Below are 27351 nucleotides of genomic sequence, written 5' to 3'. Positions count from 1 at the left end.
TGGCTGAGGCTGTCCCATCCTTATTTATTCCAGAAAGCCTCCCACAGTGCCCTGCACACAGTAGGCACTCAGCAAGACAAACCAATGGCCAGCAGCTGGGCAGACATACCTCTACTCCCAGGCCTTTCTCTTTCCTCCCCCCTTTAAGCTTTTTGAGTTCCTTGGAGCTCATCCGTTTCTTCACTCTCCTGAAACCCTTTCTTCTTAGCACCTTTCTCATTTCTTCCATGAGGTCCTTGCACAGGGCCTGGGGAGGAGGACCGCATTTCACACCTTGGTCACATTCTGGGTCAGGCCTTGTTTGGGGGTCTCCGTGTTTCTCACCTAATCAGAACATCAGAGTTCTGCTTGGAAAGTGGTACCCCATGCCCGCTTATTCATTCTCTAAGGCTCTTCTGAGAATGGGTGGGGGTAAGGAGGCAAAATGACAGACTCAGGGTTTGTAAGAGTGAGAGATGCACATTTAAAGGGAAAACAGTAATAGAGACAGAGGTGACCTGTGGGACCCAGTCCACATGTTTTCCTATTAGAGACAAATCTCAGCTTGAAGGTCCAGTTTAATAAGATCTCCATGGTCCCTGTGAACACCAGCCTCCTGATCCTAATGCCTACTCGATGGCTTCATTCATCTTCCTTTTCATCTTTTTCCATTTTTTCAGAATTTTCTGTTATTTCCGGTTCTCTTATTTCTCCCGATTCCGTTTTCCCCAGTGCTTCTGACCCTCTTCTGCCGATTTCTGAAAGTGTCTTCTCTAGTCCTTCCGATTCCCTTGTGCTTGATTCTTCTGAGAGGTTTTGGTCCAGTTCTGAAGGCCTCCTGTAAATTTCTCTTGTTTCCCCTCTGTTCACTTCTGTTAGTTTCCTGCCTGCTTCTCCAGATTGTCCCTTGGCAACATCTCCTGGACCTCCCTCCATCGCAGCTGGTCCTTTTCTCCTTGAGGGGCTGGCTTTTTCTACTTCTCCTCTCTGCGTATGTTCTTCTGGTCCACTAGCTGTGCTCCCCAGGGTTTCCTTAGACAAGTCACCTTCGGTCTCTTTCTCACTCTCCATTTGCTCCCGCTCCCACTGCTTCATCACCTTCTCGGGTTCATCTCTCATTCTCCTCATCGTTTCCTTCTCCTTTGCCATCACTGTTATACTATCCAACGTAGTGGCATCTTCTGAAAAACAAGAGAAAGGAGGGAAGAAAGGTAGAAGTTTGTCCGTCTCCGGGCCTGGGGGAACCCCAGCCTGTGGGGGCCTATGCTTCTAAGAGACAGCACCCCTTTCCAAAATGAGTAAAGGGATCATCATTTACTGAGCACCAGCTCTGTTCCTGGCGTCATGTGAGCGGCATAGATTATACCGTTCGGTCATCAAAAAATTGCATAGTGTTACTGATTCGAGTTTGCAGTCAAGGGACCTGAGATTGATAAAGGGGAAATCACACACGATGGTTACACTGCAAATAAATAACTGGCAGAGCCAGGATTTGAACCCAGGACAGTCTGCCCCCAGACCACATTCTTTCTTTTTCCCTAAGAGAACTAGCACAGGTGCTGGGAAAGGACAGAGGCTTCTCCTCCAGCATCCTCATTCTGCATTTCCCTTTGTCTCTGGGAAGCATATTCATCATTTGTTGGGAGGTTCCCCGTAAAATTGTGAGCAGATTGTGGTGGAAGTTCGGATGGAGAGCAATTTTACAACCCAAGGGATCTTTGCTCGTTGTTTTTACCAGCTACAGAGAAAAGTTACCAATCCCTTCCTGAGTCTCCTCCACATTCTCTTCCTGGAAGCCCTGGTTTCTAAGCCGCCTATAGGGGCTCTGGGTTCAGAGCAGGAAAATGACGCGGTTTGGCCAAGACACATGCAATGCTGCCACCTGCTGTCCGGGAGGGGAAGTGCCCAGCAGCTGCCGCTGGCCTCAGGGCCTTCCAGAGGAGTTTCCAGGATGCCTTTCCCAGCACTCCGTCGGCCAAGGGAGGAGGATGCTTGGAGCATCTGCCATTTCCCTGCTGTACCCTTCACATTATTGCTTCTGTGGCTTCTGAGAGCAGTTCCAAGGGTGTGTGGAGGCAGAGGCAGATCTTCTCTGAGGGGATCTGGCCACCATGTGGCAGGTGCTGGATAATAAAAGGCTGTCGGGGCTTCCCTGGTGGCGCAGTGGTTGAGAGTCCGCCTGCCGATGCAGGGGACACGGGTTCGAGCCCTGGTCTGGGAAGATCCCACATGCCGCGGAGCAGCTGGGCCCGTGAGCCACAACTACTGAGCCTGCGCGTCTGGAGCCTGTGCTCTGCAACGGGAGAGGCCGCGATAGTGAGAGGCCCGCGCACCGCGATGAAGAGTGGCCCCCACTTGCCGCAACTGGAGAAAGCCCTCGCACAGAAACGAAGACCCAACACAGCCAAAAATAAATTAATTAATTAATTTAAAATCAGTTTAAAAAAAAAAAAAGGCTGTCATCTGGCTGCTCAGGTGCCCAGAAACCCCATGCCCAAATTCCCGCTGCTGTACCTGGATCAGAGAAGTTTTCAGCCTCGGTGCCTGCAAGGGGCTCTGTCCCCCGAGGAGCCCGGAGCCCCAGCCCCAGTTCCCCTTTACTGCGATTTGGCTGGAGGGAGGGCCCCCTCAGAGGGGCAGACAAACTGCAGAAGCATGGGAAAAGCATGGGTTCCAGAGGTAGGCTGCTGGAGACTGGAAACCGCTGTGGGACTTTAACCCCTCTGCCTCCATGTCCTCATCCGTAAAATCAAGCATGGAATACTTATTTCTTAGTGCTCTGGGAGGGATCAGATGAGTCGGTATGTATAAAGCTTAGACGAGTGCCTGGCATGCAGGAAGCACCGAGTGGAGGGCAGCTTCCCTTATCATCCCTGCCCCTCTGGGGCCCGTCCCTGGTCCCTGTCGACTCCGTGGGGCCTGGAGGCCCAGCCACTTCCTCTTCCCTCACTCCGTTCATGGGAGCCAGTCAGACAGCCTAGAGCAAGGGGGGGATCAAAGGCCTCTCTACTCCCTGGAGCCGTCGAGAGAAAGAATGTGATAAGGCTAGACCGGCCAGCAGGAACACAGCCCTGTCGCCTATGCACCTCAGCTGGCCCTCGGGTCCCCTGCCCCGACCCCTGCGCTGCCCACTGCTGGCCCTGAAGAGCAGCTGCCGGCGGCAGAGGAGAGTGCGGCTCTGAGTCAGACTGCTGCGTGACGTGGGCAGATCACTCAGGCTCCAGTGCCCCCAAAACAGTACCTACCTCCTAGGTGGTGAGGACCGAGTGAGATCATTCTGTCTAATGCTTAACCCAGTGTCGGGCCAGCGGTAAGAGCCCCCGCAGTGTAAGCTACTGTCATTCCACCTCTGTCTTTGCTCCTGCTGTTTCCCACTGGAAATGCCCTCAACCTTCCATCTCGTATCTGGAAAATGCTTGGGCATCTTTTGGAGCCTGAAGCGGAAGATTCTCCCTCTTGGAAGCATTCCCTACCTCCCCACAGAACTGGGAGCGCCCCTGCCCGGGCTCTCACAGCAGAGCACCGTCCTCCTGCACAGCAGGCTCCGGTGCAGGAGCCCTGGTCGCCGGCAACTCTAATTGCCTGGCTTTCCCACTGGGCTGTGGGCTCCTCCAGGGCAGGGACCGAGCTTCTGTCTCCTCCCAAATCTCACACCTTCCTGGCACGTGACAAGCGCTCAACAAATAGATGATGAATTGATTAAAGAAATACGGGAGTATTGAAGAAATAGGGCAGACAGCACGGGTTCTGACCCCAGCCCGAGGTCTCCCTCTCCTGTCCCAAGAAAGGCTGGGGTTGGTGGCGGCACTGAAATCAGAATACTCGGTGAGCAGTGCCAAGCCCCCGACCGAAGGAGCGGCAGGAAAGCATGGCGAAGGCTGCCAGAAGGAAAGCAGAGGGAGGGTTCTGAGGTTGCCGTCTTCGGGGCCCCAGAACCCACCTTTCTCCTTCTCATCTTTGAGTATCTCCCTGTAGTTGGTCTTCTTCAGCTCTTCAATGATGCCCTTGTTGGCATCGTCCAGGGCCTGTGGGTGGCAGAGGAGCTGGTGAGCTCTCTTAACCCTGTGTGACCTGTCCTTTCCCCACCCAAGCCCCAGCGCCAGGAGGCAGGGCTGTGCAGAACCCTGCCCCCTCCCCTCCCCCCAACCCCCACCCCACCCCCCCCACCCCCCCACGCCCCCCACCCCCGGCTCCTCTGAAGACTCCCGCCCTGAGGTTAGTGGATACTATGCACTTGGAACTCCCCACACTAAGTGGTATGAGAGATACCGCGGCTTGCAGGCAACTCAAACTCATTTCCCTCGGGCTCAGGCCTGTTCTTGGGGGTTGCGTCTGTCGACTGAGTCCCACCTTTTTACCTAAAGCTTCTCTTGGCTTCAGCCAATGTAAAGGAGACAAGGCAAGGCCTTCAGCCCTCAGCCAGGCAGCAAGCCACGGTGGGGACTCAGCCACACACTGGGGCTGGGGGCTGGCCTGCCTTCCGAGGGGCTGCCACGGTGTCTGCAGGACCCCCGGGGACCTGGAACTCAGCCTGTGTGCATCCTGACGGCAACTCTGCCCTCTTCGTCGCAGCCCTCCCCGTGACTCGCCCGGGGGCGGAACACCACTAGACACTCAGGAAACGTCTGCCGGGCCTGGACTCTCTTGTGCAGCGTTGGTCTGCCCCCCTCGTATGCTCTCCTGCCTGGAGATGCCATTCCAGGGGGTGAAAGGTCAGGGGCCTGGTCCCGTGAGGAGCCACTTAGGGCCGTGGGTCCATTTGGCTTGACAGGCGCTTCTCTTTGCCTCCTACTTTCAAAACCTGCCCAGCCTCCAAGGCGACCTCAAACCCTCCTTGAGGGGAAAGGCCCAGCCCTGCCTACCTGCTGAGGCTCTCACGCTGAATCCCCTAGTCCCTGTCGCACGGGTCAGGAACGAGGGGGTTGTGTTTTAAGCTTCCTGTAGACACCACACTTCCTGAGGGCCGGGACCACGGTCGTCACCTTTGGTGCAGTGATGGGAAGACTTGAGGTCTGCACCGTGTGGTACCCAGAGGCCTCACGTGGCTATTGAGCACTTGAAACGTGGCTGGTGTGACTGAGGAACTGAACTGTAACTTTTACTTACTTTTAATTCCTTTTACTCTAAATGGCTGCAGGTGACTAGCGGCTGCCTGACCAAGCAGCGCAAGTAAGTGAGGCAATCACACTGATTTCTTATTGACTCCTGGGGGCGGGTGGGGGGATGGGGGGGCTGGTACTTTTCAAACTGCAAGTCCTAAAATCCGCTTAGGAGGGCTCAGCCAGCATTAAAGAAAAGGAATGAAAGGAAAATAGAATAGAGTAGGAAATATCAGTGTACATAGTAAAGGTAAATATGTTTTGTAAAACTTTCTATTTTTTGTCTGTTTTTACAAATAAAAATATATGTATTGAGGTGAATTCCCTGGCAGTCCAGTGGCTGGGACTCTGAGCTTTCACTGCCGAGTGTGCGGGTTCGACCCCTGGTCCGGGAACTAAGATCCTGCAAGCTGCGCTGCAAGTCGCGGCCCAAAATCAAAAGTTCACAATATGGGTACTGGTTGGGTTGCTATATAAACTGATGGCAGTAACAAACGGTGGAAAGCCACTGCCCTACCCAGAATGTGCCCTGCGGTTGGGGGGTGATAAATATCTGGGGCTGAGGGCCCCGGGGCCCACCCACGCCCAGAGCCGGCCCAGCCGGGGAGAGGCTCACGTTGATGATGGCCTGCTGTGCCTGGCTGTTATGGACGAGCTTCGCTTTCTCCAGGGCCTTCTCAAAGTTGTTCACTGCCGACTCGAAGTCTCTCAGCTTCACTGAAGAGCACGAGGGAGACAGGTAGATTGTGACATTGTGTGCTGCACGATGCGGCTGCCCTGCGGGTGCCGGCGTCCCCCGGGAGCAGCCCCAGGCGGGCAGCATCTGGGCCTCCCAGCACCACCCTTTCCAGACATTCCTGGGCCACCTCACCACTAAGGACCAGAACCTGAGAAGCTGAGCCTTGGATTTCAGGTGCAAAGAGTCAGTGAGGGAAGGGGTCTGTGCCCACATCATGCGTCTCCAGGGGGACAACTCCATCTTGCCCCATCTTTAGATTGTTCCAGAAAAGGAGATCTTTTTTTTTTTTTTTAATGTTCACTCAAATTTGTTAAGAACACTGTGGAGACCAAACAAATCTGGATGGGCTGGCTGTGACTCGTGGGCCAGCGGCTGGGACATCAATGCCCACGCTGGTACAATCTGAACCCAGAGAGGAGGCAGCTCCCCCGAGCTCACTCACCAGACAGGTTAGTGCTGGGCCAGGGATGATGGCCTATGGACTGATTGACTGCCCTTGAAAAGAGGATAATTTCAGGAAGGAAGGAGTAAAGTGCTCACCCGCCAGGGTCTGGGAACACCACACTCCACTTTCTTTACACACCACTGCTTCCTCTTATAACTGAGTACCCCAAGATCCATGCCCCCCCACCCCCCCCACCCATGAACTGCTTTGGGATCCCCGGGGAAAGAAGGGCCTTGTGTCCATAAGTCAAACCGCAAAAGGTATTATATCTGAAAAGCAATTCTAATATAGTTCTGAAAGTCTGTGGAGTCAGTGAATGAGGTCAATACGTATTTCTTTTTCAAACACACATTTGAAAAGAAGGAAAGTCACTGTAATCCCTCAGAGACCACCCTGAATAAATGTCAATAAATGTCAAAGGAATTCCAGTGGTTAGGGCTGGGCGCTTTCACAGCTGGGGTCTGGGTTCAATCCCTGGTTGCGGAACTAGGATCGCGCAAGCCCTGCTGCACAGCCAAAAAAAGAAAAGTCCTCATAGGAACAGGAAAGAGTTCTAGGAAAAGCCACAGTAATCATGTCTTCCCCAGTTTACAGTTTTCAAGTGGTTTTCTCTATGTTTTTAGGAAAGAATCTACAATATGTAACGAGGCCCATGAGGCCCTGTGGATCTGGCCCCTCACCAGCCTCCTCCAGACTTTCCTGGACCCCAGGAGCTTGACACTGGTCTCCTTCAGTTTCTTAAATCAGTCAAACTCCTGCCCACCGCCCTAAATGCGGTCCCTTTGGCTGAAAAGTTCTGTCTTCAGATCCTGGAACAGCTGGTGCCTTTGCATTCTTAATGTTTCTGCTTAAAAGTTACTCCTCAGGCATGGGGGCAGGAAATAGTTACCAGTTTTGCTCCCTACTGTATGCCCAGCTTTGGTGCCTAGAAGGTGCCAGGTAAGCATTTGTGATGTGAATAAGTGAATGTGTGATAAGGCCCCTGATCAGAGCACCTGTCACGCTTCCTCCTTCTCTGGGGTCAGCTGCGTGCAGGGCGCAGGAGCCCGAGCTCCACTGCTTACTTATTACTGTAACCTACTTGTTTTTTAAGTTCATATTATGAAATATTTCAAATATACAGAAAAGTCGAAGGAATAGTATCATGAGCCCCCATTACTCATCACCCAGCTTCAAATATCATATGATGTCACTTTTATGTGGAAGCTTAAAAAAATCATACACATAAACTTATTTACAAAACAGAAACTAACTCACAGACTTAGAAAACAAACTTACCAGAGGGGAAAGGTTGGGGGGAGAGATAAATTAGGATAAATTAGGAGGTTGGGATTAACATATACACACTACTACATATAAAATAGATAATCACCAAGGATCTACTGCACAGCACAGGAGACTCTACTCAGTGCTCTGTAATAACCTATATGGGAAAAGAATCTGAAAAAAGAATGGACCTATGTATATGTGTAACTAAATCACTTTGCTGTACACCTGAAACTAACACAACATTGTAAATCAACTATACTCCAATATAAAATTTACAAAATTTTTAAAAATACCAAAATATCACCAATCTTGTTTCATCTGTTCCTCCTCACCCCTGCCCCTTGCTGTTTTTTAACAACTTTATTGAGATGTAATTCACTTAGTATAAAATGCACCCGTTCGTAAGTATACAGTTCAATGATTTGGGGTAAATTTATAGGCTTGTGCAATGATCAGCACAACCCAGTATTAAAATTTTCCATCACCCTAAAAAGTTCCCTCACGTGACCTGGGGCAATCTGCTGAACCACTCGGAGTCTCCGTTTCCCCAACTCTAAGAGGAGGACAATAATGCCTCCATCACTGGCTTGCACAGTGATTAAGTACAAGAAGGCACATGTAAAGGCTACCGAGGCAAGAGGAGTGGAGCTGTTTTGATGACCACATGACACGGTGCTGGTCTGCAGATGAGTTCCTCAAGGGCAGGGCAGCTCTCAGGGGCCCCCAAGCCCTAACTAACTGAGCTTAGCTTAAAGTAGGCCCTACATACGCTGGTCAAAATGCAGGGGTTTATCCCCACTCTCAGAATCGGAACTCTCAGTGCAGGGATACACTGGGATGGTAAGTTCAGGCCACAGGATTCCCGGCCCTGACATGGGAAAGGTAGGGGGTCCTCATGGGGCCCATACCTTGCGCCTGTGCCACCAGAACACTGGCGTTCAGCTGCCACTCGATGTCCCCTTCTTCCTCGGCGCACTGCTGGGACTTCTCACCGTAATTCTGGGCCTGCCAAGCCTGGTCCAGCTCCAAGTAGCAGCGGCCAATCTCGTGGAACAGCCAGGTCTTCTCCAGGGTGGTTTTGGCCAGAGGGATCTTCTCCTCCCATCTGGGGACACAAGAACCAGGGTCAGCTCCTTCCGCTCAGGCTCTGCACTCGGCCACAGGAGGCCGGGCTTCCTACCGGTGGCAGAAGAAAAATTGTTCTCCAACCACCAGTCCTTTTAGAAACAGGGGTGGAGCTAACAAGCATTAACATATTTTTAAACTACCAAAGCTATTTTGGTACATCTATGGGACTGGCTTTGATGATACAAGAGTTGAAAATAATGTTTGTAAAACAGCATTTGAAATAACATAATAACATTTAAGAATATTATTAAGCACATGTAAGAGAAAATCAACACAGAAGAAAGATTGGAATGAAAAAACAAAATATCAATAAAAGTAAGAGCAGGATTAGAATTAGTACTTGTCTTTGGGTGGTGGGACTGAAGACTTTTTCTTTTACTTTTCCATATTTTCCAAATTAATATTTTAACATTAAGCACATTTACTATAAAATGTTTTGTTATAAAAAGATACAGGGATTGGTTCAAGATGGTGGAGTAGAAGGACGTGTTCTCACTCCCTCTTGCGAGAACACCGGAATCACAACTAACTGCTGAACAATCATCAACAGCAAGACACTGGAACTCACCAAAAAAGATACCCCACATCCAAAGACAAAGGAGAACCCACAGTGAGACGGTAGGAGGGGTGCAATCACAATAAAATCAAATCCCATAACTGCTGGGTGGGTGACTCACAGACTGGAGAACACTTATACCACAGAAGTCGACCCACTGGAGTGAAGCTTCTGAGCCCCATGTCAGGCTTCTGAACCTGGGGGTCCGGCAACGGGAGGAGGAATTCCTAGAGAATCAGACTTTGAAGGCTAGTGGGATTTGATTGCAGGACTTTGACAGGACTGGGGGAAACAGAGACTCCACTCCTGGAGGGCACACACAAAGTAGTGTGCGCATCGGGACCCAGGGGAAGGAGCTGTGACCCCAGGGGAGACTGAACCAGACCTACCTGCTAGTGTTGGAGGGTCTCCTGTAGAGGTGGGGGGTGGCTGTGGCTCACCACAAGGACACTGGCAGCAGAAGTTCTGGGAAGTACTCCTTGGCATGAGCCCTCCCAGAGTCCGCCATTAGCCCCACCAAAGAGCCGGGTAGACCCCAGTGTTGGGTTGCCTCAGGCCAAACAACCAAAAGGGAGGGGACCCAGCCCCACCCATCAGCAGACAAGTGGATTAAAGTTTTACTGAGCTCTGCCCACCAGAGCAACAGCCAGAAATACCCACCACCTGTCCCTCCCATCAGGAAACTTGCACAAGCCTCTTAGATAGCCTCATCCACCAGAGGGCAGACAGCAGAGGCAAGAAGAACTACAATCCTGCAGCCTGTGGAACAAAAACCACATTCACAGAAAGATAGACAAGATGAAAAGGCAGAGGGCTATGTACCAGATGAAGGAACAAGATACAACCGCAGAAAAACAACTAAATGAAGTGGAGATAGGCAACCTTCCAGAAAAAGAATTCGGAATAATGATAGTGAAGATGATCCAGGACCTCGGAAAAAGAATGGAGGCAAAGATCGAGAAGACGCAAGAAATGTTTAACAAAGATCTAGAAGAATTAAAGAACAAACAAACAGAGATGAACAATACAATAACTGAAATGAAAAATACACTAGAAGGAATCAATAGCAGAATAACTGAGGCAGAAGAACAGATAAGTGACCTGGAAGACAGAATGGTGGAATTCACTGCTGCGGAACAGAATAAAGAAAAAAGAATGAAAAGAAATGAAGACAGCCTAAGAGACCTCTGGGACAACATTAAACACAACAACATTTGTATTATAGGGGTCCCAGAAGGAGAAGAGAGAGAGAAAGGACCAGAGAAAATATTTGAAGAGATTATAGTCGAAAACTTCCCTAACATGGGAAAGGAAATAGCCACCCAAGTCCAGGAAGCACGGAGAGTCCCAGGCAGGATAAACCCAAGGAGAAACACGCCGAGACACATAGTAATCAAAGTGGCAAAAATTAAAGACAAAGAAAAATTATTGAAAGCAGCAAGGGAAAAACGACAAATAACATACAGGGGAACTCCCATAAGGTTAACAGCTGATTTCTCAGCAGAAACTCTACAAGCCAGAAGGGAGTGGCATGATATACTTAAAGTGATGAAAGGGAAGAACCTACAACCAAGATTACTCTACCCAGCAAGGATCTCATTCAGATTCGATGGAGAAATCAAAAGCTTTACGACAAGCAAAAGCTAAGAGAATTCAGTACCACGAACCAGCTCTACAACAAATGCTAAAGGAACTTCTCTGAGTGGGAAACACAAGAGAAGAAAAGGACCTACAGAAACAAACCCAAAACAATTAAGAAAATGGTCATAGGAACATACATATCGATAATTACCTTAAACGTGAATGGATTAAATGCTCCAACCGAAAGACACAGGCTTGCTGAATGGATACAAAAACAAGACCCATATATATGCTGTCTATGAGAGACCCACTTCAGACCTAGGGACACATACAGGCTGAAAGTGAGGGGATGGAAAAAGATATTCCATGCAAATGGAAATCAAAAGAAAGCTGGAGTAGCAATACTCATATCATATAAAATAGACTTTAAAATAAAGAATGTTACAAGAGGCAAGGACACTATTTAATGATCAAGGGATCAATCCAAGAAGAAGATGTAACAATTATAAATACATATGCACCCAACATAGGAGCACCTCAGTACATAAGGCAACTGCTAACAGCTGTAAAAGAGGAAATGGACAGTAACACAGTAATAGTGGGGGACGTTAACACCTCACTTACACCAATGGACAGATCATCCAAACAGAAAATTAGTAAGGAAACACAAGCATTAAATGACACAATAGACCAGATAGATTTAATTGATCTTTATAGGACATGCCATCCAAAACCAGCAGATTACACTTTCTTCTCAAGTGCGCATGGAACATTCTCCAGGACAGATCACATCTTGGGTCACAACTCAAGCCTCAGTAAATTTAAGAAAATTGAAATCATATCAAGCATCTTTTCTGACCACAACGCTATGAGATTAGAAATGAATTACAGGGGAAAAAACGTAAAAAACACAAACACATGGAGGCTAAACAATACATTACTAAATAACCAAGAGATCACTGAAGAAATCAAAGAGGAAATCAAAAAATACCTAGAGACAAATGACAATGAAAACACGATGATCCAAAACCTATGGGATGTGGCAAAAGCAGTTCTAAGAGGGAAGTTTATAGCTATACAAGCCTACCTCAAGAAACAAGAAAAATCTCAAATAAACAATCTAACCTTACACCTAAAGCAACTAGAGAAAGAAGAACAAACAAAACCCAAAGTTAGCAGAAGGAAAGAAATGATAAAGATCAGAGCAGAAATAAATGAAATAGAAACAAAGAAAACAATAGCAAAGATCAATAAAACTAAAAGCTGGTTCTTTGAGAAGATAAACAAAATTGATAAACCATTAGCTAGACTCATCAAGAAAAAAAGGGAGAGGACTCAAATCAATAAAATTAGAAATGAAAAAGGAGAACTTACAAGAGACACCACAGAAATACAAAGCATCCTAAGAGACTACTACAAGCAACTCCAGGCCAATAAAATGGACAACCTGGAAGAAATGGACAAATTCTTAGAAAGGTATAACCTTCCAAGACTGAACCAGGAAGAAACAGAAAATATGAACAGACCAATCACAAGTAATGAAATTGAAACTGTGATTTAAAAATCTTCCAACAAACAGAAGTCCAGGACCAGATGGCTTCACAGGTGAATTCTATCAAACATTTAGAGAAGAGCTAACACCCATCCTTCTCAAACTCTTCCAAAAAATTGCAGAGGAAGGAACACTCCCAAACTCATTCTATGAGGCTGCCATCACCCTGATACCAAAACCAGACAGAGATACTACAAAAAAAGAAAATTACAGACCAATATCACTGATGAATATAGATGCAAAAATCCTCAACAAAATACTAGCAAACAGAATCCAACAACACATTAAAGGGATCATACACCTTGATTTATCCCAGGGATGCAAGGATTCTTCAATATACGCAAATCAATCAATGTGATACACCATATTAACAAATTGAAGAATAAAAACTATATGATCATCTCAATAGATGCAGAAAAAGCTTTTGACAAAATGCAACACCCATTTATGATAAAAAGTCTCCAGAGAGTGGGCATAGAGGGAACCTACCTCAACATAATAAAGGCCATATACAACAAACCCACAGCAAACATCATTCTCAACGGTGAAAAATTGAAAGCATTTCCTCTAAGATCAGGAACAAGACAAGGATGTCCACTCTCACCACTATTATTCAACATAGTTTTGGAAGTCCTAGCCACGGCAATCAGAGAAGAAAAAGAAATAAAAGGAATACAAATTGGAAAAGAAGAAGTAAAACTGTCACTGTTTGCAGATGACATGATACTATACATAGAGAATCCTAAAGATGCCACCAGAAAACTACTAGAGCTAATCAATGAGTTTGGTAAAGTTGCAGGATACAAAATTAATGCACAGAAATCTCTTGCATTCCTATACACTAATGATGAAAAATCTGAAAGAGAAATTAAGGAAACACCCCCATTTACCATTACAACAAAAAGAATAAAGTATCTAGGAATAAACCTACCTAGGGAGACAAAAGACCTGTATGCAGAAAACTATAAGACACTGATGAAAGAAATTAAAGATGATACCAACAGATGGAGAGATATACCATGTTGTTGGGTTGGAAGAATCAATATTGTGAAAATGACTATACTACCCAAAGCAATCTACAGATTCAATGCAATCCCTATCAAATTACCAATGGCATTTTTTACGGAACTAGAACAAAAAATCTTAAAATTTGTATGGAGACACAAAAGACCCCGAATAGCCAAAGCAGTCTTGAGAGAAAAAAACGAAGCTGAAGGAATCAGACTCCCTGATTTCAGACTATACTACAAAGCTACAGTAATCAAGACAATATGGTACTGGCACAAAAACAGAAATATAGATTAATGGAACAAGATAGAAAGCCCAGAGATAAACCCATGCACCTATGGTCAACTAATCTATGACAAAGGAGGCAAGGATATACAATGGAGAAAAGACAGTCTCTTCAATAAGTGGTGCTGGGAAAACTGGACAGCTACATGTAAAAGAATGAAATTAGAACACTCCCTAACACCATACACAAAAATAAACTCAAAATGGATTAGAGACCTAAATGTAAGACCCGACACTATAAAACTCTTAGAGGAAAACACAGGAAGAACACTCTTTGACATAAATCACAGCAAGATGTTTTTTGATCCACCTCCTGGAGTAATGGAAATAAAAACAAAAATAAACAAATGAGACCTAATGAAACTTCAAAGCTTTTGCACAGCAAAGGAAACCATAAACAAGAAGAAAAGACAACCCTCAAAATGGGAGAAAATATTTGCAAACAAATCAACGGACAAAGGATTAATCTCCAAAATATTTAAACAGCTCATGCAGCTCAATATTAAAAAAGCAAACAACCCAATCCAAAAATGGGCAGAAGATCTAAATAGACATTTCTCCAAAGAAGACATACAGATGGCCAAGAAGCACATGAAAAGCTGCTCAACATCACTAATTATTAGAGAAATGCAAATCAAAACTACAATGAGGTATCACCTCACTCCTGTTAGAATGGGCATCATCAGAAAATCTACAAACAACAAATGCTGGAGAGGGTGTGGAGAAAAGGGAACCCTCTTGCACTGCTGGTGGGAATGTAAATTGATACAGCCACTATGGAGAACAATGTGGAGGTTCCTTAAAAAACTAAAAATAGAATTACCATATGACCCAGCAATCCCACTACTGGGCATATACCCAGAGAAAACCGTAATTCAAAAAGACACATGCACCCCAATGCTCATTGCTGCACTATTTACAATAGCCAGGTCATGGAAGCAACCTACATGCCCATTGACAGACGAATGGATAAAGAAGAAGTGGTACATATATACAATGGAATATTACTCACCCATAAAAAGGAACAAAATTGGGTCATTTGTAGAGACATGGGTGGGTCTAGAGACTGTCATACAGAGTGAAGTAAGTCAGAAAGAGAAAAACAAATATCGTATATTAACGCATGTATGTGGAACCTAGAAAAATGGTACAGATGAACTGGTTTGCAGGGCAGAAATTGAGACACAGATGTAGAGAACAAACATATGGACACCAAGGGGGGAAAGCGGTGGGGGGTGATGTATTGGGAGATTGGGATTGACATGTATTAAATTTTTATTTTAAAAGAAATATATGTATTTTAATGTAAAAAAAAAAAAAGATACAAATGGATAGGTGAACGCTCACAGGCCTCTGTCTTTTGGCACCTAGACACCAGGTGCCATTCGGGAAACCATATGACGTAGAACAGAAGGCTCTGGTGATCAAGTCTATTCTAGTCAAGCAACAAAGGCCTGAAGGACAATTTCTCTCTGTGTGGTCAAGCCCGCCCCTGAGCCTCCCTGGGGCTGAGTCACCCCACTGGAGCAGGTCACCAGCCTCAGGGCTGGACATCAAAAGTCCAGCAGTTAAGCCCTCTGGAGAGCTCAGACTTCATTCCCAGTGACCTCACGTGACTGCACAGAGTGACAGAATAACCTCTGAAGAGCTCCCAGAAGTCAATGGTCCACCTGGTCCTGAACTTGCCCAAAGTAAGGGTTACCTGGAGTACTTGAACAAGTCAGATTCCTGAGCTCTAACCCAGACCTGTAGAATGAGAATTTCCAGGGGAGAGGCCCAGTCATTCATACGCCTAACAAGTGTCCTCGGTGACTCCTGTCACTGGGAAATTTGGAGAAAATGCTGATTCTATTCTATTAATTAATTTAACTGATGAGCCACAGAGTTTACAAAGTGGCTTGCCCCTGGTCGCTTAGCACAGCCAGGAGCCAAACTTGGGTCTTCTGATGCCTCTTCGCCTGACATCCTGCCCCAGTCTGGGAGTCCAGTGGGAGGGTGGGATGTCCTGGCCCCAGAGTAGGGAGGGGACCGTCCCGGGTCACTCACGTGTCAATGGCTTGCTGGAATTTCCCAACTCTGGCAAAAACCCTGCCAATGTTGTCCAGGGCCCTGGATTTGGCATCAGGAAGATCACTGTGGGGAAGAAGCAAGACAAGGCCATTCTAGGCACTACGGAAACTGTAAAGAAGGCAAAGATGGGCCAGTTGGAGGGACGATGCCCAGGCTGGCAAGGCTGCGGTACCCAGGCCCTCTTGAGCCCTGTGGCCGGGAATGGACATTATCGGGACTTTTCCAGAGGGCAAACAGGCAACAGTTGCAAAGATATCCCTTTGGTCCAGCAACTCCCCTTCTAGGAATTCACCTCCAGAATATAATGTGACAAGGACACTCAATAGGGTGGTGTTTGTAGTAATAAACAGTGGAAACAATCTGAATGCAATCAGTGCAATTTTTTGTGTATGAAAAAAGTCCCTGATATATTAAGTTAAAAAGTCAGATTATGGGAGCACATACAACGTCCGTTGCCCCATTAGTGTTAAAAGTGAATGTGTGGGCCTGAAGCAGAAGCTGTGCTCAAAGCTCTGACGATGGAGGAAGGGGCCACGAGCCCAGGAGTGCAATAAATGCAGCTCTAGAAGCTGGAAAAGGCAAGGAAACAGATTCTCCCCAGAGCCTCTGAAAGGAGTGTGGCCCTACCAACACCTTGATTGTGGCCAGTGAAACTGCCTTCAGACAGCTAACCCCCAGAACTATAAGAGAATAAATGTGTTGTTTTAAACCACCAAAAAATAAGTAAATAAGTTAAAAAGCGGGCATTTAAAAAAGAAATAGAGAATGTAAATCTAACTATTAACAGTGATTACCCAAGGGAAATGAGAGTATGAAGGAAACTTTTAATTTATCCATATAATCTACATTTTTTTTCAGTATTCACGTGTCATCAGAAAAGCGATGAATATATTTCCATAAATAGAGGTGGGGGAGGGATGGAGGGGGAGTTTGGGGTTAACAGATGAAACTATTATGTATAGAATGGATAAACAACAAGGTCCTACTGTATAGCACAGGGAACTATTTTCAATATCCTATGATAAATCAAGTGGAAAAGAATATGAAAAAGAATGTATATATATTTATAACCGAATCACTTTGCTGTACAGCAGAAATTAACACAACATTGTAAATCAACTATACTTCAGTAAAAAAATTTGTACCTTAAAAAAAAAGATATTTCCATAAAGAAAAGGCAATCGCTCCCCCCTACACTGGTCCTTTACTATTACCGTATTACCATATGAACATTCTGATCTGTTAAAAAATACCTCCTTCCCAACAAATAAACCAAGAAAGCCCTCCCCCAACCGCAGCCCCCTCCCCCAGCATCCCCCCCCCCCAGCCCCGACTCCCTCCCTTCTCAGGCAAGCTCCCCTTCTTCCCTTCGCCCCTCAGTCCCTGGCCCACAGTGGCAGACTTCCTTGTCTTCCAGGAAACTCTGCTCTGATTTACTCTCCCCACCATGGCCGCGCTGCCTTTTAAATGCAAACCTGACCAAGCCATCCCTCTACCCGCAGACATACCCACGTCTGTCTGCAGTCTCACCGAAGCTCTGTGTGTGCTGGCAAAGGGGAGCAGCCTCAGTGTCTGTCCGCAGGGATGCAGTTACCTGCGTACATACTGTGGGTGCTGAAATACCTTCCTGTGAAGCCATTCGAAGAATGAGACATTCCTTTCCAAGGCACGTTGTTTTTTAAAAAACCACAGAAGTGAGTCACTTCTGTTTTAAAAATCCTATGTATGTGCACATGTACATAAATATGTAGGTAAATACACTGAAAAGGGGCCGGGGGACACATCTCAACGCGGGGAGTGTGGTGTTGGGGGCTGGGGGGAGACGTTAGCACCACACAGCTCTGGGTCAAGCACAAGGCTGCGGACTGGTGTGAAAACAAAGCCCTCATCGGCCCTCACTACTTCCGGCTACGGTCCTCCCTCCTCAGCGCGGCCTCCCGTCCTCCCACGCCCCACAGGTCCTGGCCCCCCTGCCCAGCACACGAGCTGCCGCTCCCCCAGCCCTCCACCCCTGCCCTGTCCCTCTGCTTAGGGAGCCACCCCCTTGTCCTATCTTTTCCTTCCCTCCTCTCTTCGGCTCCTCGGCCGTGTCTGCTGCTCTGATGTCAGCCTCCCCTTCCAGAGTGGGTGCTCTTTTCCGGTGCGAACAGACAAGTTGAAATATGTTAATTTGTTCGTCACAATAATGTGTAGTGTTATCTTTGACAGTCATGGGACTGAGAAAGCCTGCCATCAAGTCATCCACAGAGTAATCAGAGAAAGGAATTGAGGGCTGGGGTCACTGAAGAAGCTGCTCAGACAAGTCGGGATTTGAGCTGCGCCTGGAAGGATGGTGGGCTTTGGAGGTGGGGGCAGGGCTGATTCCACTGAGGACACCCGTGCGGCACACAGGTAAGACTCATGGGTGAGACTGGAGGCCCGGGGACTTCCCTGGTGGTCCAGCGGGTAAGACTCCAGTGCTCCCAATGCAGGGGACCTGGGTTCGATCCCTGGTCGGGGAACTAGATCCCGCATGCATGCCGCAACTAGAAAGATCTCACACGCTGCAACTAAGAGCCGGCGCAGCCAAGAAAAAAAAAAAAAAAGACTGGAGGCCCGTTTGTGGATGTTGCAAAGGAACTAAGCTTGTTTAAGGAACACCTCTGTTTGCTTAATCAGCCACTTAGCGCACATGCATCACATGCCCATGACGTGGCAGATGCTGGGAAGAGAAAGGTCTACAGGGCAGACGAGAAACGTATGGCGTGTGGAGAGGGAGCATGGAGGAGGGCTGCTAGGTCACTCTGGGGCGCATGGTGGGCTTTCCCCAAGAAAAAAACACTTCTTTACAATTTGAAGGATGGGGAGGAGGGAGCTGATGAAGAAAGGGCTGGCAAAAGAGAAGGCTGAACAGAAGCAGAGCCGAGAGGTGGTGGCCAGGGCTCAGGATGCCCAAGGGCCCGGAGAGAGCCTGGTCAACCGAGGTCAGGATAAGTCAGGTCAGGAAGGACGGTCTGAGCTGAGCAGAACCGGGTGCTGGAACTGTCTCCTGACCACTGGCTTTGTTTTGCACAGAAGGGCCAGCTGGGCGGCAGGAAACCCAGGTCGGAGGAAACAGGCAAGAAGTGAGGAAAGTCTGGACTGAGCTGTGGGAGGGAAAGAGAGAAGGGAATGTTCTCTCGATGGCAGGAGGCGGCGTGGATGGGCCATGGCGGGCTGGCGTGAGCGGTGAGGGGAGGGACGTGTCTGGGAAGCCACCTTGGCTCCTTCCTGGGGACTGAGTGGTCACCAGTGCCATCTTCACGGATAGGGGGCGCTGAAGCAAGAGATTTGGCAGGAAGATGAGGGGTTCCACTTTGGACATGTTAAATTTGGGGCTCCTGTGGGACATCCAAGTGGAAATGCCTTGGACTCTGTTGCATATGCAGGTCCGGAGCTCAGAAGGGAGGCAAGAAGTAAAGATTTATGTCTTTAGGGCACGGGAGAAAGTTGGATCCAAAGTACTGTATATACTTATTTAATCCTCAAAATCCCCATGAGTTGGTATTATTATGCCTTCATTAGAGATGAGGAAACTGAGAGGGTCAGCAACTGAATTGAATCCACACTGCTTCTAAGTGCCAAAGGCAGGAATCAAATTCAGGTCTGTCTCCAAAGCTGGTTGTTGTTTGCTTGTTTTCTACTCCTGGAATGGCCAACATGCGAGGTTCCTGCTCAGCACGGTGAGGGCAGGTGAGAAATGAGCTGGGAATGGACGGACGGCTTGTAGGACTCGGACGAGCAAGGGGGAGAACACAGGTGGCGGGGGAGAACACAGGTGGCGGGGGAGAACACAGGTGGCAGGCGTGTTCAGGAGATCCAGTTTGACCCAGAAGGGTGGACTGACATTGGAGGGCTGTGAAGAAGTGGGTTCAGAGAAGGCCCTGAGTGCCAAGTGAAGGCATTTGCTTTTAACCTGCAGCCAGTGAGGGCCCAAGGCCTGTGTGTCAGCAGTGGAAGGACAGTCGACAGGTGAAAATCAGCATGTCTCTGGAGGTGACGTGTGGGAGCAGCTCGAGGCAGGGAGAGGTGAGGGCTGACCTGAGAGGAAGTGGGAGGATGGGAGGGACTCCCCTGGTGGTCCAGTGGCTAAGACTCCGTGCTCCCAATGCAGGGGGCCCGGGTTCGATCCCTGGTCGGGGAACTAGATCCCGCATGCCACAACTAAGAAGTCTGCGTGCCACAATAAGAGATCCCGCATGCTGCAACTAAGACCCAGTGCGGCCAAAATAAATAAATTAAATACATTTTTAAAAAGTTAAAAAAAAAAATGGGAGGATGGGAGACTGAGAGAGGCTCAGAACTGTGGGGCGAGTAGAACCAGGCAAGAGAAGGTCACAAATGACTCCAGAGGTTAGAACCAGGGTGCCCAGAAAGCGATGGCACCCCTGAGAGGGGCCATCAAGTCTCGGGAAGAGTTGGTTCCCGAGAACCAACACAGTAGCCATCACGGATACGCAGCGCTGTTCTGAGATCTTCATGTGAACTTCTGCATGTCGCCCTCCCTCCACCCTATCGGGTAAGGGCTACTGTTATGTCCATTTGACAGAGGAGACCCAGGCTGCAAGAGGTTAGTTAAGTGCCTGCCTAAGGCCCCACAGCTGGGAGGTACAACTTCGAAGCCCAAGCTCTTAGTCAGTGCCATGGTTTCCGAGACCCTGCTTGATCCAACCCCTACCTGCTTGGTCCAGCCTCCTCTCGGCCTTAAGCTCCCTCCTGCCTACCTCTGGGCCCTCCCACAGGCCAAGGTGTCCCCAACACCCAGTCAAGTCCTCCTGGAATACACTTTTCGTAGCACCGGGTCCTGTACTTTTTCCTTATGACACTTAGCACAGTTGCGATTTATTAGCTGTGTCACTTTTTGTTTTATCTCTGCAGGGAAATGAGCCTTGTGTCTGGCCACTGTCTGGAGTGGCATGTCTGGAGTTGATGAATGCTTGTGGAGATGACATAAAAATAAAAATATCCCTAAGAGCCAAACCACTGGGAGCTTTTTGGAGTTTGGGGCCACTACCTTCCTCTTGTGGCAAAAAAAGCTGACAGTCTAGGTGTGCCCTTGTCCTGGGAAGGCGGCTCCTCCCTCTGGGGGAACCCACCTCAGGCACGCAGGGCAGAAAGGGGGAGCTCAGCCACCAGCAGCCCTGGCAAAAGGCCGAGACGTAGCCCCCGCCCCAGGCCTCGGCCGCTTGGCCTTCCAAGCCCCTGCAGGCACTCACTATTCCTTGGCGATCTCCAGGTCCTTCCTGTGGCTCTGCAGGGCTGCCACCATCTGCCCCAGCTCGATCTGGGCATTCCCTATGCAGCTGTGCAAGTTTCCGACCAGTTCGTCCTTGTTGGGCACCTCCTCTTTGTTCCATTCCAGCACCTTCTTCAGCACTTTCTCGGCTTTCTGAAGGCTGCCTTCAGCACTGCCGCTGGTCAGCACTGGGAGGGGAGAGAGGGGATATGGAGCGGGGAGCAGCGCCCCCCTGGCTGACAGGGGAGCCCACTTCCCCCTCCAGATTCCATCCACAGGCCAGCGAAGCCAGGGGCTCCGGCTGCCATGCGGCTCTGTCCCCACCTGGCCACAGGCCCGCCCTCTGAGAACACCACCCACACATGTCAATGTCCTCCAGGCTCTTGAGGATGTAGCGGGCCGTCTGCGAGGGCCGGCGTTTGCGGTCCCGCAGCCACTTCTCTTGCGTCAGTTTCCGGTCCCGCTCCCTGGCGTAGATGGGCTTCTGCTGCCTCCAAAAGTCACTGCGTGCGTCCAGGTAGTTGATGCCCGTCACGATGAGGTCCTCCACGGTCAGGCCGCGCTTGATGGTGCCTCTGATCAGGTCTGTGGGCAAGGGTGTGGGGAGGCGTCTAAGGGGAGTCACCTCCTCTTGGCTAAGGGTCTCCCTGTGGGGACCTCTCCCTGGAATTGGGGGACAGTAATGAAAGCAAGAGCACATGCGTGGGAGAGTGGGTCTAACTGGGTCCAGACGAGGCCAGAGCCCCCCTTTTCAAGCACTCCCATGGCACAGGGCTTCGGGCATAGGCCCCTTACGGCAAGACATGAGGAGCTAGCAAAAGCAGCAGCCGGTGGATAGCTTTCTGAAAAGCTCCCAGCCCTCGGGGCTCCCTTGTTTCAAGCTGTGTCCTCAGAGAAGACAAAGTAGAAATGCACAACCTGGTCCAGGTTGCCAGTGACAAGCGAGTCCCCAGGTGCCAAGTGTGCCAGTGCAAGCTGGGACCTGGAGGGGCATGCCCAAGCTCTGCCCACCTGCCTAACCAGAGGTCAGAGCTGGGAGCAAAGCTGCAAGGCCACTTGGGTAATGTTCCAGCCACCTCTTCCCTCCATGGAAGCTCCTCTGCAGGGAGGGAAGCATCCAGGCCTGTTACAGAGGAGTTGTGCCATCAGTGAAGCTGCCCCTGGGACGCAACCTGCCGGGAATCCTACACAGGACCTTGGGAAGTCAGTTCTGGAGAAAAGGCATTGGCTTCCAGGGTGATCCCTGCTCAGGCTCAATAGCTAATGGCAACACTCCCACCACCCATGTTCATACGAGACAGTCATATAATGAATGTCTAATGAGGAAATAGGCTCCGTCCTATTTCCTCTCCCTGCCAGCATGGTGTGGTGGGAAGAGTGCTGCACTGGAGGTTAGGAGGCCTGGGCTCTGCTGTCAACTCCACCACTAGCTTGCTCGTCACCTTGGACAAGTTACTCCCCATTCGGGGTCTCTCTGATAAAAGCAGGGATTAGAGCAGATGAGGTTTTAGGACATTATAGTTCCACAGTCCTAGGATTCCCCTTCTAGCACCTCCACGCTGGATTCCTTTGCCCTCTGTACAGACTGAAGGCTCAGGGGATACCCCTTCGGGGACCGCAGTGGTAAATCTTCGGCGTTCCCTCCCAGGGTACCATAGCACTTAAGAGCTCTGGTTCAGAAACTGGACTTCTTGGATTCAAATCCGAGAGCCGTGTCACTGAGTTACTTAACCTCCCTACGCCTCAGTTTCCTCATCTGGAAAATGAGAATGGTAGCAAAACCTTTCCAGAGGAACGTGTCGGCAAATATCCTTTGAAAGGCTCTGCCTCTGGCTTATACGTTAAGCATCCACCCCAGATTTCCTTTGCCCCGAGTTCCCTGGTGCAAAAAAAGTGTCTGAAACCTTCATCCAACAGGAGCTTCTCCAGATACTCCTTGTCCACATAGAGCTCGCCCAGGAGCTGTCGGATGATCTTCTCGCTCTTGAGCGAGCCCTTCCGCTTGGACTCTCTCTTGGGATGGTGTACGAGCTGTCTCACGGGATGAGGCTTCTGCTGGGCTTGCGTGCTCTGGGAATATGGAGCAATACCCAGCAGAGCCTCAGAAAGGAGCCTGGAGCACCCTACCAAGGTCCCCTGAGCCTGTGATCCCAGACCGCTCCCTCCAGGACCTCCGTGGGCTGAGAACCATAGAGTGTGTCTGGTCCAGGAACAGCTACGCTCCCAAAACCCCTCAGGAGCTGGGGCAGAATCTCATGACTGCCCGCACTGGCCAGGAGCTCATCACTCCCAGGCACGAGGGCCATTAAGACTCGTTTCTTTTTAATTGGAGTATAGTTGCTTTCCAGTGTGGTGTTAGTTTCTGCAGTACAGCGAAGTGAATCAGCTATATGTATACCTATATCCCCTCCCTCTTGGGCCCCCCTCCCAGCACTGCCCCCATCCCACCCCTCTAGGTCATCACAGAGCACCGAGCTGAACTTCCTGTGCTCCTTAGGCACTTGTGGCCTCTGCCTTCCGAAGGAGATGATGTCAGAGCAGCCAGGGCCCTTACCTCCGCCTGCTTGCTTAAGAAGGACAGGTCCCCTTTGTTCTCCAGCTTAATAGAAGAGGGACCTGCAAGGACAAAAGCTGGGGCTCAGGTCGGCCGGGCCCCCAGGCACAATCTGTCACACATTTTATGTGGAAATAGTTGCCTTTGGCAGGAGGATGGTGGAGGCTGGCTAGCAAGTAAATGGGTCAACACCCCTAGAAGCCAGGCAGCCCCCACTAGCCTAAGGCCACAGCAGGCCCTGGGCAGGGGTGCTCTCCATTTCCACACTCTGCCACACACAGTGGCAAGCTCTCCACCCACCCCCACCCCCACTGAGCTGATGGGCAGAGCCAGCCCTTGGTGCGTATGAGGTAAGGGAGGAAGCCAGGGACCGGGGAAGCCTGGGCTCAGGACTTCATTCTACCCTATGACACCAGGCCAAAAAGAGGCCTACTCGTCTGTCTTGGGGTGAGTAAAATGGTGCTTCTCATCTGGCTTTGGAGAGAACCAGACACTGCAGTGCTCAGTACGATGGATCGGGGACTGGTCTTCCCAGTGGACAGTTCCTAATCCTCAAGGAAATCGTGAGCAGCCAAATCCAAGCTTGGGACTCTCTGTAGTCCTTCCAGTGGTAGCTGCTCACCCAGGGTACCTCAGGCCTTCCTCCAAACCCAAGGATTCCAAGAGCCTCCTGGATAAGGGCATAGGCCTCACGGTCACTCACTTCCCACTGAGTTGTTGATGGCTTCCTGGGCTTTCTGAATTCCAACTTTGAACTCCCGATCGGGCCTCAGCTTGTAGCCTCGATGATAGAACACCAAGGCAAATTCAAAGTCTCCCATGGTGTACAGGGTCTCCGCCTTTTGTAAAATCCCCTGAAAGGAGAGGAAGGCAAATCAAGGAGAGCAGACAAGGCCTTCTAGGACTCAGGTGTGGTGGAACAGAAGGGTCCCTGGGTTGAGGATAAATGTTGGGATACAGGGGCAGAGAGCCAGGCAAGTAACCTATGAAGGGAAACGGCAATAAACTCCAGGCAGTCTGGCTGGTTCTTCAACCATTACTAATCAGAGGCTGCTGCAGGCGGTGGCAGTGACGAAGCAAGAGTGAGTCCTCCCACCCTTACGGTCACCTTGCAGAAAGTCGGGTCACCCTGGAGTGAAGCCTCAGCATCTGCCAGGGATTTCTCCAGCTCTCCCATCTTGAGGAAGCACTTGGAGCGGGCAACCAAGCAGTTCTTATCTCCGTTCTGAAGGTGAAGAGCCTGAGGAAGAAACCACTCAGATCAACAGGCACCAGGCAGGGCGAGGTAAGAAGCCGAAATGGACACAGCCGCCCAAACCCTCCTGCCAGAGTTTCAAGGGGACTCCACAGGCCAGCAAACAGGTCTTTGGATCTTTTCAGACTAAAAGCAGCACCCCACTGATCTCTGCTCAGTCAACTAGGTTATCCGCATCTGGCTCATCTGGAACAAGGTAAAATCACAAGCTATTGTGGAAACCACTGGTTGAGATGTGAGAATATACTACCCTGTGGATATGTGGAATTTCTCCTAGTGTCTGGGACGCCTCCAGTCCACTCAGAATCATAGGGTGTCTGGTGCACAAAAATTCAACCATGAACCTGTAATGGCTGCACAACACATTCAAAATACTACTCGAAGGCTAAGCGTTCTGAAGGCTAACAAAATGGATTTTAGACAATCTGCAACTTGGTTATCCATTCCGCGTGCCCTCTCTTTTTACATAGCTTATTGAGAATGAATCACTATTTCAGGGGATTAAGATGAAAATGCCGGGAAAATGGAAACTGTGATTTTGGCCCTAAAGCGGCAGCAGAATGCTTCCACCCTTCTCCTGTTCCACTCTTCTCATGTCCTCTCTTCTCCTGTTTGAGATCATTACCATAGTCTGCAGTGTACTGTCCTTCCTGAGGCATCAGACTGTACGCACCCCTGTCTAAGACCTTCACACTTTTCCAGGAAGAGGAAGTAGCTACTTTCTTTCCTAGAAAAGGCCACTTCTCACCTAAAGCTATAGGCCCTCGGGATGTTCTTTTCTCACTACCTGAGCTTCTCCAGGATGAAACAGGATCCAGAAAGAGGAGAATGCGCGGGGGCAGGGCCCCTGAACTTAATTGTTGGCCCATCCGATCAATTATTTTTGGTTTTAGGATGTGGTTGGTGATCCAAAGGGCCAAAAGACTCTAGGTAGCAGTTGAGAAGCTTGACTTTAGGAGGCGCCTTAGGACTGGTTACAGGGCTATCCTACCACTCCATTTGTAACAAGCGGGCTATTTGTTATAAAAGAAACAGTCATAAAAACATCCAAAAGCTTATTTGGGAGACAGTACAGTAGAGTATGGTGGTTAGCACCTCAGCACTTAAGTCTGAGTGTCTGAGTTTGAATCCTTCCTCTGCCACTCGTTAGTTCAGTGATCTTGGGCATGTTACTCAACTTCTGTATCAGTTTCCTCACTTACAAAATGGCGTAATAACAGCACCTCCCCCATAAGCTTGCCACTTAGCAGTATGCCTGGTATCCTAAAATAGCACTCAATCCCCTTAGGGTCGGGTGGAGCGATTTATACTACAGTAAAGTCTTACGATGTTAGTTATTCACTGACCACCTTCCAGAAGCAACCGTGTGCCACAGACTTCACTTCTGCAAGCAGCCTCCCAGCCAATCTCCCGGCCAGTTTTGGGAAACTGAGGAAGGAGGCCAATCGCGAAACACTTGAGTAAAAAAGTAGGAGACGAGGTCACTGTTAACACAGAGGTTGGTTATTAACAACCAGGCAGAAAGCAAGTGGGAATTGGTAGAAAACGGCCAGACAGGGGCTTATCTGTGACAGTTGCGCATCAATCAGTAACTGTGGAATAATGGAAACAACAGGGTGGTTCAGGCATCATCAGGACCTCAGTAATGGGTGGCTGATAGGTTCAGAGCGCGACTCACGTTGCTGAAGCTATGGGCGGCTTTAGCGAACTCCCCGCACAGATAGAGCCGCTCGCCCTCCGCCATGTAAGAGGGGAAGGTGCTTCGCAGGCCTTCCGTTTCTGGGTCCGCCATGGTGACGCAATTCGGAGACGATGAAGTGGAGAAAGGGAGGAAAATAAGCCTGAGAACTTCGGCCTGGCTTGCGGAAGCTCCGTCTCTTAGCAACAGGGAGACGTAGAGCTACTTCCGGCCCCGCCCCTCGCGCGCAGGGCTGAGTCCTGGGCACAACCGCTGCCAGCGTGCGCATGCGTCCAGGCAGCCGCGCTGAGCAGGGCGAGAACGAGCGCGTGGCCAGCGGCTGCACGGCGCCTGCGAGGCGGGAGCGCTCTGTAGTGTTGGCTGTTGCACGCTACATCGGTTCTTCCCGGCGTTGCGTGGCGTTCAGAATTTACAGCCAGGAAAACAGGAAGAAGATTGGGGGCAGAATTCCAAATAGGGGTAAGGCATTCGTGTCAAGGATATGTGCACGTGTACCACCATCAGAGGGAGAGAGCCGTGGACTTTGGAGTCGGAGTGCTAGGTCTGTGTACACTCACTGCGTGACCCTGGGCCAAGCACCTAAGGGCACTAACCTTCAATGTGACACATTGAGTGAGCACCTGGCAGGTCCTCACCCCCTCCAGGCGTTTCCTGATATCCTTCCGCATACCACCACTCCCCCCCCCAAAAAAAGTGGACCAGGTTCTTCTAGGTTCCAATAAACACCCTGCATTTACTACATATTTTTTTAAAAGATTTATTTTTGGCTGCAGGGGGTGCTTTCTCTAGTTGCCGTGTGTGGGCTTCTCGTTTCTGTGGCTTCTCTTGTTGCAGAGCAGGGGCTTCTGGTGCGTGGGCTTCAGTAGTTGTGGCACAAG

The 27351-nt window shown here is 49.3% G+C and overlaps 1 protein-coding gene and 1 long non-coding RNA gene across 4 annotated transcripts; one reads left to right on the top strand and one right to left on the bottom strand.

Annotated features, from left to right (window-relative positions):
- Positions 1 to 439: 439 nt before the first annotated feature.
- Positions 440 to 26642, bottom strand: ODAD4 (outer dynein arm docking complex subunit 4). 2 transcript variants are annotated; one of them, XM_059907191.1, is made up of 12 exons: positions 26453 to 26642; positions 24628 to 24759; positions 24223 to 24373; positions 23520 to 23581; positions 22870 to 23035; positions 21326 to 21550; positions 20946 to 21153; positions 15688 to 15774; positions 8440 to 8636; positions 5695 to 5795; positions 3920 to 4004; positions 440 to 1160 (listed from the first exon to the last, which is right to left on the bottom strand). In XM_059907191.1, the coding sequence occupies exons 1-12, from the start codon at positions 26564 to 26566 to the stop codon at positions 622 to 624; spliced, it is 2067 nt and encodes a 688-aa protein (XP_059763174.1). In that variant the 5' UTR covers positions 26567 to 26642; the 3' UTR covers positions 440 to 621. The 2 variants fall into 2 exon arrangements, with proteins under 2 accessions (XP_059763174.1, XP_059763175.1); XM_059907192.1 differs by lacking the exons at positions 3920 to 4004; positions 5695 to 5795.
- LOC132355024 (uncharacterized) lies at positions 17804 to 20699 on the top strand. 2 transcript variants are annotated; one of them, XR_009499508.1, is made up of 4 exons: positions 17804 to 17834; positions 17920 to 18102; positions 19652 to 19758; positions 20608 to 20699. It is a non-coding gene; the product is annotated as an uncharacterized LOC132355024 (long non-coding RNA). The 2 variants fall into 2 exon arrangements; XR_009499507.1 differs by having other exon boundaries at positions 17809 to 18102.
- Positions 26643 to 27351: the final 709 nt, after the last annotated feature.

This window comes from Balaenoptera ricei, chromosome 20, assembly GCF_028023285.1.
Source record: "Balaenoptera ricei isolate mBalRic1 chromosome 20, mBalRic1.hap2, whole genome shotgun sequence".
NCBI classification, from domain to species: Eukaryota; Metazoa; Chordata; class Mammalia; order Artiodactyla; family Balaenopteridae; genus Balaenoptera; species Balaenoptera ricei.
The sequence above is the reverse complement of the archived record's forward strand: the minus strand, read 5'-3'. Positions and strand labels throughout refer to the sequence as shown.